At 44.0% G+C, this 12001-nt stretch overlaps 1 protein-coding gene across 1 annotated transcript; it reads right to left on the bottom strand.

The window, feature by feature from the left end:
• Positions 1-2322: 2322 nt before the first annotated feature.
• heyl (hes related family bHLH transcription factor with YRPW motif like) lies at positions 2323-6598 on the bottom strand. Its single transcript, XM_054606483.1, is given in 6 exon segments — positions 2323-3319; positions 3322-3420; positions 3672-3753; positions 3870-3953; positions 4045-4111; positions 6211-6598. Coding segments are annotated over 6 exon segments (999 nt in total). The 5' UTR covers positions 6291-6598; the 3' UTR covers positions 2323-2732.
• Between the last annotated feature and the right edge of the window lie 5403 nt (positions 6599-12001).

The raw sequence follows: 12001 nt of genomic DNA, 5'->3' as shown, positions 1-12001 counted from the left end.
GCAGCGAACTGATACGAATACAATAAGTGCAACAACTAATACGAATGCAATAAGTGCTACGAGGAAGGCTCAGGGTAGTACTTCATGAAGAGGTGAGTTTTCAGCCTGCGCCGAAAGATGGGCAGTGACTCTGCTGTCCTGACGTCAGTGGGGAGTTCATTCCACCACTGAGGGGCCAGGACAGAAAAAAGCTGTGTGTAATACTTGACTAAAGACAAGACAAACACAGACGTATCATGTTTTTGCTAAAAGTTTAGCAGTAAATAAAATACGCACACATTGTGTAACAGTATATACAATTTGTGCTCAAATGTCAATCATTTAATGACTCTATTTTTATGTAAAATGAATCTTGGCACATTATAAATTATGCTTTTTTTGTTGCATGGCTGCTCCTCCTAAAGTCACTAAGTTGGCTATTGTTGTGTCCGGACTCTCCCTGAAGAACTGATTGTTCAGTGCTCTACACAAATACACACAGACAGAGAAACTGCACACATATAATCCAATAAAAGATTCAGCCCTACTGCATAGATGAGTCTACTTACACATCGGAGGAGAAATCTCTCTCACTTCCTGATTTCACTTGACTCTTTTTTTTCTCTCACTTCTGCCTCCTCAGAGCAGCTCTTCCTCTTTTCAACTTGAACCACAGCGTCGGGCTACTCCGCACACCCCCGCCTCACATACACACTCGCAAACACGCGCACACTTCCCTCCTTCTTTTCGCCATCGTTCCCTCCCCTCTTTCCTCTCTCCCTCCCCCTCCAGCCTCCCCTCCCCCGTGGGAAACCCAGTGCAGTGTGACTGTGGTTGTCCTTCCTGGAAGCTGTGGTGGTGACTCTGGCTCCTCCGCTCTGAAGGCTAGAATAGTGCCAGCCACCCTGTGTGTGTGTGTGTGTGTGTGTGTGTGTGTGTGTGTGTGTGTGTGTGTGTGTGTGTGTGTGTGTGTGTGTGTGTGTGTGTGCGTGTCTATGTTTGTATGTTGTCTGATTGCTCGTGTCTATGTTTGTGTGTGTGTGTGTGTGTGTGTGTGTGCACGCACGCACGCACCCTCCACAAACATTCCACCACCGTACCGTCCGTCCGACCGCCGGCCGGCCTCGCACGAGAGCCACGCCACCACCGCGGTTCAGTCCTGACGCCAGCCATGGAGACTCACATCACACACAAACACACACTAAAGACGTGTGTGCACAAAACACCACATAAACAAAGCATGCAGCAAGGCACAACACACACACACACACACACACACACACACACACACACACACACACACACACACACACACACACACACACACACACACACACACACACACACACACAGGGGGCACATGAGACTGGCTTAAGCACACACTAGCACACTCGCTCGAATAAACAATATGCACTTTGCAGAACACACACACTTTTGGAGCCGCAGACCACAGACATTGCATCCTGAAGTAGATCAAAGCGTTCTCCAGCAGTAAACACACACAAGGCTCTTCTCTGCTCTCTCATCCCCGCGGACCCGTTTTGGTGAGGCACGGCACAATTATGCCGATCTTCTTGAGAAACAACTCGTTACAACTGTCATTCATGGTTGCTCGGGGGTTTCACCCTGTACACGCTGGCCGACTCTTGGTGATTCACACTATTTCTCTTCCTTTCCTTTAAAAGCTTACCAATCCCTTTCATCTGTCCCTAACCCTGTCTCCTGCCTCCCTCCCACCCTGTTATTGAACGTCTACGCCAAATCAGTCACCCAACCACAGCCCTTCAGATCTTTTTTCTTTGTTTTCCCCATCTTGCAGTCTCTCCATCCTCCCTCTCGCCCTCTCCTTAACTGTCTGTCCATTGTTGAGGAGACAGTGGCGCAGACAAACAGGGAGAGATGATATCCGCTGGTGTACCGCAAGATTGGAGAGAAAGAATGGCAGAGAGACAGCAGAGGAGAGGAAGATACATAGACTGATATGAGGGTAGATTTAATTACAGGGGACTGCCAATTAGAGGGCAAAGTGATGGGCCTGTTTGCCTCACCGCGGCATCCCAAAAACATCACCAGCTCCCACCATGTTTATCCTCTGCAGCCACAAGACCACAGCTCCCATCAGCCATCACTGGAGACAGCTGAGATACAGAGGGGGGTTACGGCTGGAGAACATGCATGCAGTGTTTGCAGACATGGCTAATATGGATAAGTGGGTAACATGTAGCTTTCAACCATTCTTTTTCCATTTGTATTGATAGGAGGTAGCTGCAAGTACATTATTTGCTCACACACTCAGAAAAAAACACACAGAACAAAACATGAACAAAGGTAAAGGCACTTTTATAGAGATTTTTGTCAAACATTCTTCAGACTTTGCAAATATCATCAAATGTATAAATGTTTTGAAAAAAAACAGATATCACAGTTAAAAGACGCTCCGTTGAGCGTTATATATGGCTCTGTTGTACACTGTGTATGTCTGTATTTTTCTAGCAAGATCATGAGCAGGAACTTATTCAAATCTTCTATTCATTCACATTCCTACATTCTTCTGTTATATATGATTGTTTGTGATTATCTGAAACTTCACCCACAGTCTGATATGGCTTTTAGAGTCCCTTAAAAAGCAAAAACAATCATCAAAGGTTCAATACGTCTTTCTCCAACAGTTTCATATTTGCTACATGGTGCACATGGGAGCTCCATGTTCCCTGGACAGAGTTCATTTGGAAAAACAAAACCACAGTTGACTCTCAGAAAGCTCCGATCTCAGTCCCCCATCCCTGGGCCGACTTGGCTTGTCCGCCCAAGCCCCTGCGCTGAGCTGCAGGAGACCCCAGGGGTGCGAAGGGCCTGAAAGAGACCTGCAGTGGGGCAGAAGATGATGAAATAGAAGAAGAGGAGGAGGAGGTAGAAAGAGAGGAAGAGGTAGGGGTGGGGAGGGGATGGGGCGAGGCCCTGGTGGCGCTGTGAGGGGACGACTGGGTCGGTCTGGAGGGGGCTAGGACCGGGGACGCTGCGAGGGAGGGCAACCTGTGGACGGTGGCCAGGGCTGTAGGCGCAAGGAGTGACGGAACACCCTGCTGGCAGCCAGCCAGGGGGCCGAGACGGAGGGAGGCGGGTGACGGGTAGCTCCCCAGCAGGGCCAGATCCCTTCGCCCACTGTGGAAAGCAGGTGAGGAGGAGGCCTGTGAGTTGGGGGAGATTTGAGTGAAGGATGCCCAAGGCCAAGGAGAAAAGGGCATGGCAGAGGCCGGGGGCGACTGTAGGAGGAGGGGGTCTAGCTCGCTGGCACAGTGAGAAAGGTGGGAGACCAGGCGGGCTCCTATCGGGTCCGGGACTCCCCGTCAAGAGAGCTGAGGTACCGTACGACCTCTCCGACGCACTCCCTAAAGCCCAAGGTCCTGTAGTCCACTGCCAGGGCCCTCGCATCAAAGTAACCTGGGAGAGAAAAAGTAAGCTTAGTCATAAAATGAATAATAGTAATGGAATGCAGTTAAGACATAAAGAAAATCGAATTACTGTACATGCCCAAAAAAAAGATGATATTAAATCATTGTATTTGTTTTGGGGGGTTTTCGATGCTTTCCAGCATTATTCCATAGGCTTTTCTTGTCTATGTTCCACAGGAAATGGACGACAAGCAGAAAAGAGAGCTAGAAAGTGAATTGTTTTAAACTCAGAAGTCTCACCTTTTCCTCCCATGGCATGAAGGAGTTTGAGGTGGTCCACGGTCATCTGCAGGATCTCCGCCTTCTCCAGCTTAGATGAGCCCTTCAGAGAAAATGAAGGTTTTACTCAGTTGAGTCAGATTTCATTTAGCCGTTTTTTCTCACTTCTAATGTTAAAGGAGAGTGATGTTAAATGATCGTGGATTTATGAGCGGTCACCTGTTTTTCGAAAGCACTGGGCACCAGCCTCCTGAGCTCTGACAGGCTGTGGTTGATCCGGTCTCGGCGCCTCTTCTCTATGATCTACGCAGCAAGGAAAGCCAAGGAACAGTCAGGGCCGACCAAAAAACGACAGGACTAAAAAGATTAAGATCCAGGCCTAAAATCCACTCACCCCTCGTCTCTTCTTTCGGGCCAGAATCTGCGAGGCGCTGCCAGGAGACATGGACCCGGTGACTGGGCTGTACCATGGAGATAGAGAGAGAGAGAGAGAGAGAGAGAGAGAGAGAGAGAGACAGATGAGGGAAATGGGAGGATGGTATTGGCACAGAGAGAAACATGTTAGCTTTGATTCTCCTGCATATTGTTATTATTACCCTTCTTAATATGACACAGAGGCAGGATGGCACATCAGCTCCCTTCAATCTAATTTGTGTTTTGGGCAGAGAAAAGCCGAGGAGTGCACGGGAGAGGAGGGAAGATGAGATTGTTTTTGGTTTTTGGACATTAGTCTCAGTGAAATGACATGCTGTTCTCCTTTCCATCCGAGCGAAAGCGCTTTTAGAAAAGATGATTATATAGCCTCGGGGCGATGCTTTTCGTTCGCATGGGGCTCAAGCATGCAGCATGGGATCCGAGCTCCTCCGAGTACAGTCTCTCAATGTGGATTGTGTTTGTTTGTGAACTCTCATCTTACGGGTCTGACAGCTTGGAGTTCCCTTCAAACTGCCCCACCAAAGACTCCCTGCGCTTCTATTAGATTTCAACATGAAGGCTGCCAATTTAGCTGTGTGTTTTTGTTTAGGTTCATGTTTGATGGGCTGACTTGAAAAGGCGGCACTGTCTTCTGTTTGCGTGACACATGACAATTTGATTTATCCAAACCGTCTTTAGTGTTACTGCCTATCTTGGGGCCTTTGATGTTACCATAGTTGCTATGAATGTGTTTTTATATGCTGTAGATGCGCTGTTACAAACACACCCTGATGAATGTCTGCTTTAATCCATATTGCGGTAAATCCAGACGTGGAATTAAATTAATTATCCCAAAAAGGAAAATGTTAAGAATGACTTGTAAAGAGTGTGTGCAGTGTTAGGAGTCATTTAGTATTGACTGCAGTTAAACAGCTTCGCATTGTAGGTCACATTTGCATTCAAAGGTTCATATGTTTTTCTTAACTTTTTATTAAAAAAATATAATTACAGTTCTTGGTTTGCATTTTTCATCTTTTCCTCCATGAATTTAACTATTTTCATATGAATAATTAATAAACTATGATTATTTGTATGAATTAAGGATGTAAGATCATAACATTTATACAACAAATCTGAAAAGATTAATTCACTTTTAGCCTTTCAAAATATTTGTATTTTTGACAGTGAAGTAAATCTCAAATTAAATCTCAAATTAAATTAAATGCTAAATGTTTGTAGACATATGTCATACACTGAAGTAATAAAATAATGTCATTGCATTCACACACACAAAATATTCCTAAAAAATGCTTCAAACTCTTCAGTATATTTGATCTTTGGTTGTCCATCTCTATTGCCTTTGTGTTAATTTCACAGTTATGTTTTTATGCATCACCAAGTTGGAGTTCCTGAACTAGAAATAATCAAAAATGTATTATTGCTACATCCCAATAATAATTACCCAAATACTATTTGAAAAATAAATTTGATCTGAATATATATTTTTGAATATATTCTTTTAAAGGATTCAGTGTAAGAAAATTGTGCTCATGACCCCTGCTCGTCTTCATGCTTCGGACATGACACGCCTTACATCATTTTTAACCTATGCTTATTGTAATGCATTTCATACATTTAATGACCAACCTCTGCATTTACTCACATGGGCAAGTAAAAGGAGAAAACATAACACTGTTTCATTTAGAGGAAAAAATGCATGACTTTATATCTCAGTGAATACAGGAGATTAGCTGCCAGAGGCCTAAAGTTAAACTTTAAACTGACAGCTCAGCTTTTTGAAAGGTGTGTCAAAACACTTATATACATTTGTCAGAAAATTTGAGAGAAAACATTCGAGCTGAATGCAGAACATTTTTCAGAATTGGAATCATATATATATATTTTTTTAATTATGAGCCACATCAGCTTCTGAGACTTAAAAACTGAAACTTTTCCTTGAGTCTTTCAACTTGCATGGCAGCATCTAAGTGTCAAAATGCTTCTAAAGCCCACAGTTCACTGCCAAGTATGTTAGGAACAAATTTGTCCTTAGCTACTAATTTCAGCTTTAAACCATGTAATTTCCCTTTTAAGTCTAACTGGAGGGCAAGTGTTACAACTTCAGGTGTGGTTGGCGGATGCTCACCAAAAGCCGTCTTCTTGTCCCACGTCAATAAACTCATCTGTGTCCGAGTCTGGGGAGCTGTAGTCGTGAGGTCTCTTCATGTCTGTGCCCCTCGCTCACTTGCCAGGCTGATGTAAGGATGGATGGGTGGATGATGACCCGATGGATCTGAGTGATCTTTTCGTCCGCTCTCTATGCTGCGTGGAGGCAACACTTGCTGAAGACTGTCTCCCCCCGTGGACCAAGTGCTCACCCTGTGTGCCCCTCACTCTCTTGTCTCTCTTGCGCTCACACTTATAAAAGCCTTGTTGTCCTTAGTTACTTCTCGTCACTTGTGTTTGTCTTGTTCGTCGTCTCTTCATGTGTCTTCTGTCCTGTCCTCTGTGAGTCAGCGGTGCCACTAGATCGACCCCCGAGGGCCCATGACAACTAAGAAAATTCACAAGCTGCTTTAGTCTTTTTACTCTATCATTGGCATCCAGTCATAGTGTCTCTCTCTCTCTCTCTCTCTCTCTCTCTCTCTCTCTCTCTCTCTCTCTCTCTCTCTCTCTCTCTCTCTCTCTCTCTCTCTCTCTCTCTGTTATGTCTCTCTTGGCTCCCTCTCTCTGTCACAGCCACCCAATGACAAAATAAGGGCTTTGGCAGTTGGGGCAGGGTTGCCAGTTTTGGCTCCCCCTCCCCCGCCTTTTCTCCCTGTCCCTCCTCCCTCCCTTTAATCTGGCCTTCCCCAGCTTGTCACCCTCCCTCCTTACCCCCCGGCCCCATCTTTCCACCCCTTTGCTCAGTCATCCTCAGTCAATTAGCCTTCAATCTCATCCTGCTCTCCTTCCTTCCTTCTCTCTATCCTCCTCTCTGTCTATTTCTGCTCCTTTAATTACACTGCTTTGTAGAACAATGGCAGCGGGAGGGAGGGGAGGAGAGAGGTGAGGAGTGTGGGAATGATGGACTGTGAAAAACACTCCATCATCAGCAGGGAGAGTGTGTGACAGCGCGTAAAGCTTGACTCTCACACAATCGCACAGGTGACTTGAAGAATGGACTCATTGAACAATTTTTTGGGAATGAGTGTGAGAGTCAAACCACAGAGAGAAGACACAGTGAGAGATGAACCTCTAGGCAGCTGTCAGTAATCAGCAAAGAGCCACAATAAAAAGAAAATCCTTCATAATTTTTTGCTATTTACTTTATAAACCCTCATATTGCTTAAATTACTGTTTGCTATGAAATATATAATAGTTTATACCAGTAATTTCCAACCTGCCAGGCCTAGGCTCAGCACTGCACTGGCATGTTTTACTATGTCTCTTGTTTGCACTTTAACCTATGCTGCTGTAATCCTGTAAATTTCCCCGCTGCGGGACTAATAAAGGATTATCTTATCTTATCTTATCTTATCTTATGTTCCATATCTATACTTATGAATGGATGTTTTAGCTTTTTAAATAAATATAGGTATTGTTACAACATATTTTTCATACAATTAAATTGTCGATGTAATACATACTAAGTGGCAGAAGCTAGATGTTTTATCATATTAGCTTAACCATGACTTTTAGCAACCATGGTTTAGCTGTTACTTTTAGCTTTTAACTATTCATCCATTAGCCTAGTTTTAGCTAACTTTTTCAATAATGCAATGCTTTTGGCTAGCTACAACTGTTAATCCATTATTTACAATTAGCTATTCTAACTATTTCAACGATTTATCTGTTACTTTGAGCTAACTATTTCAACTTGCTTCTTTAAATTTACGTTAACTAACAATTTTTTCAAATGTTTATCCACTAATTTTACATTTAGCTAACTATCTGTCAGCTAATCCTGTGTTTAGAATCACAGAACTAAACCATAAAGATTTGCAACTGCTTAAATGTTGTTATTTGTAGGTCAAAATCAGGACTTTAAATAATCTTGCAAATTGAGCAAGTGAGACCTTTGAGCTCCAGTGCAGACTTTTTTTAAAAACCCACCCTCTTCCAAACTTGCGTGTGTGCAAGGGTCAAGAGAGGAATCAGCCCAGTGAGTGTCTGAACATCTGGGCTCTTCAGTGGACAAGATAGTGCTCCCTGTAGCCCACTCTCTCACACACACACACACACACACACACACACACACACACACACACACACACACACACACACACACACTCGCACACAAACAGCGCTCGGTTCCGCTGCCACCGTGGGAAGATTGCTGGTACAGATTGCCATGGAAACCAGGCGCCCGCTGTTAGGAGGGATGCCTGACTGACCCAGCGGTGTGTGCATGTGTGTGTGAAAGACGGAGAGAGGCCAAGTGGCATGCCCCCTTCCACACAATGCCCAGCTGAGTGTGTCTCTTCCTGCCTGGCAGACTGGAAGGGTGTGTTAGTTTAAACATACTACAATGCATCAGTGCGAGATCTTTGTGTATGTTTTTGGAACAAGTTAAGCCTTTTTTATGTAGGCTTATTTTGATCCTTTAAGCTTTATATATAAAATCAGGTATATTTTTGACAATATCTCTTACTCCAGATGTTTCTTTCTCTTTGTCTCTTTTTATGATGATGTGCTTTTCAACAGCATTGTTTTTCTGTTAATCTCTCTTGCATTAGATGTAACTGAGCCCTGCCCGCCTGCATTTTATCATATCATAGGCTACTCCTAAAGTAATAAACTAACTTAAAACATGTGCATGTGCGTGTGTTTGCAATGCCCAAGTGTCAGTAATCAGTGTGACAATCACCAGGGGGCTTATAGTGTGGTGAGTAGGCTATGAGTCAGGACTAACAGAAAAGAGAAAACTCTCTTTCTGTCCCCTTGCGCAAAACAACCCCCTCTCCACATATCCTTTCATTACCAATCATTCCTTAATTCAGATCTGGATCTCATTTCAGCATCAGAAAACGTGGAAGAAAGAGTCTGAAAGAAAGGAGACATCTATGGAGTCAGGCTTCAGTCAATCCTCTGTTGTTATTTTTATCGTCCACCCTTCTCTTAAATGAACAACTTTCTTCTCTGTATCGCCAATCTTTCTGGTTTCTTTGTTGTCGTTGTTCTTAATGAAATCACTCTGGTTTCCCTCAACATTTTCGCAGTCCCAGTTGTTCCAGGAGGATGAGGCAAGTTGCATTAAAAAACACGCACGCAGTGGAAAGTAATTAAGAGGGTGAATGAATGAATAAATAAGTTAATTATGAAAATAGTTTCATGGTCGGGGTGTGTGAAGGGATTGTGAAGGAGAGGAACATGAGAGGAAGAGAGAGAAAGAGGGCTGGCACTGGATGGTGGGATGGAATTCTGGGAGATTTCTGGCGATCTTGGTCGGCCACTTCAAGTCCTCTCCCTCCCATCCCTCCAAACCACAACAAGGCAACGTCCCTTATTGAAATTAACAAGCTCATACTTTAACAATTTGCGCACACACGCACACATGCGCAACTCCAATATGAACGTGTGAACGCTCAGGGACATACACACAACTGATTCATACAAGCAAACACGCAACTCCCTCACACGATTGTGGACAGTGCATACCCACAATTTATAAGACGCAAACACTCAGCTGCAATTATTGCCTCTGATGCATGACTATTGCTATTGTTTGAGAGTCTGTGAGATGGAACCAGCTCGGCAAGATATTTTGTTTGAGACTTTTTTCAGCTGCATTCATGTAAAACAGAATAACTGGCCCAACACTGTATGTCTCGTTGCATGGTTGACTTTGATTATTTGTACTCGGCAACAGAAAGCCGTATTTCAGCAACATTTTTTATCCCCCAAAATATAGATTTTCCATTGTAAAAAAAACCCTGAAAAGAATATACCTTTTAAAAGGGAAACATAAGTAAAAGAATTAGACATTCACACAGCATTTTGTTTTGTCTTAAAAGTGCACAATGACCCACATTAGCTGTGTCAATACATCATGCAGAGACAAGCTGTTTGAATGTAATGATGGTGTTGTAGTCCATGAAACATTTTTTTTTTTAATTTTTAGAACCAAATTTGTTTAAAGATTTTAAGTGATTTACGACTTCCAATGAACCAGGCACAAAAATGGGTTGGTATAAAAATCACTTCATAATACAACATGTAGACAGTTTTCTCCTGCATTGATTGTGTTGAAATCATAAGCATGTTTATGATAATGCAAGCAAAACATTTTTTGCAATTCTTGCTTGCCTTTTTTTTTGTAATGTTGAAGCACTTTACAACCATGGTTATAATCTACAAAATCTACAAAAAGACTTAAGAATCGCAATGTTTCTTTTAAGTAAAAACATACCAAAAAAAAAGAACTTGTCAGATATAATCAGCATAAGTCAAAAGGAAAAGTTTGTTCTCTGTTTAGAATCCCAGCTGTGAAATATATGAAAGGCCAATTGTGGTCAAAGGAGCCCTGCATGGTACCGTGCTGTATGCAAGTGCTATTGACATCCCGCCCAAAAAAATCTGTAGATTTCTTATTGGTATGAGGCCTTCATAGCAGTAGGGTTGAGGCTGGGCGCTCAGTCACTGGGGTCAAGATTGGATTGGCATGGGAACTGGCACCGGAGTAGCTTGGCACTGTCTAGGCTGGACCCATGAGGGAATTATCTGCCCCTTCAGACACATAAGGAATGCCTGGGACCCGTGGCACTGCCTGCCTGGACGTCTCCACGATTCACTCGGTATAACCTGGATATACGAGGCATTCCTGGGAACGCCATGTTTGTTCCATAGGGTGCCTGCCAAAGAGCTGCAATGTGTTTTTTTTATGATCTGATTGAGCTGATTTGAGGTGTGAATAAACCTCCAAACTCCGAAACAGAGTTAGACAGAGTCAGTATATATGTATGAGATAGTGGCTGCTGTGATTTGAGGTGTCAAGAGGGCAGGAGGGCTGCAGTTATGGGTCATGCTGCTTGCGAGAGAGCGAGAGACATAGAGGGAGAACAGAGAGAGCGAGAGAAAGTCCTCCCTCCTCATCCGGCTCCCCTACACACAGATAAATAAAGAGGCTAAAAGCCGAGGAGAAGAAGCAGAAAGGAACTTTTGTGGCTTCCGAGTGGGGTCCCTTTCATGGCGGTTCCCACAGCACTAGGCCTGTGATGACATTCACCATGTTTCACACACACACACACACACACACACACACACACACACACACACACACACACACACACACACACACACACACACACACACACACACACACGCTGACGGGCCCTGTGACTGCGGTGACTTTCGCTGGTGCCGGGCCCCAGACGGGACGGCGAGGGCCCCGAGAGCCACAGGCAGCCATTGTGCTGTCGCCGCGGAAACCAGCCTCTTTATGTCAGACATGTTTTTCTGTTTGTTTTCTTTTTTATGTCTTTAATGTGGGCAAGGGGGAATGTTTCCCCTCTCATCTCCCCCTCCGTCTACACTGCTCTGCGTTATCCCCCCCCCCCCCAATACCCATCTCCCTCCTTCCTCCTCCCCCTCCCACCAATCAATCCACATTTGTTTCTCCTCTTTTCCTCCCCCTCCTCTTCCATTCCGTTCCTCCCTTATGTTATCCCCCCCTTTTTTTTTCTTCCCCCTGGAGATTGTCATTTGTAAAGCTCTTGCTTAGACAGCCCATATCTTTGTCGTGGTGTTGCGGCCTCCCTCTCACTCATCTCGTTTTTATCTATACTTCATGAGGTTTTGGCACAAACTGGTACTTTTTCTCCCTGCACTGAAAAAAAAAAGAAACAACAGTGCGCACAACTCTAAAACAACAAAACCTATCCCCAAAAGAATTCCGCCTTTCCCACGCTAGGCCAATTTTCTTCACAAGATTAAACAAACTCCAAATAACAAAATGA

The sequence above is a fragment of the Anoplopoma fimbria genome, chromosome 10 (genome assembly GCF_027596085.1).
Source record: "Anoplopoma fimbria isolate UVic2021 breed Golden Eagle Sablefish chromosome 10, Afim_UVic_2022, whole genome shotgun sequence".
Lineage (NCBI taxonomy): Eukaryota > Metazoa > Chordata > Actinopteri > Perciformes > Anoplopomatidae > Anoplopoma > Anoplopoma fimbria.
This window is presented reverse-complemented; position numbering and strand designations above follow the sequence as displayed.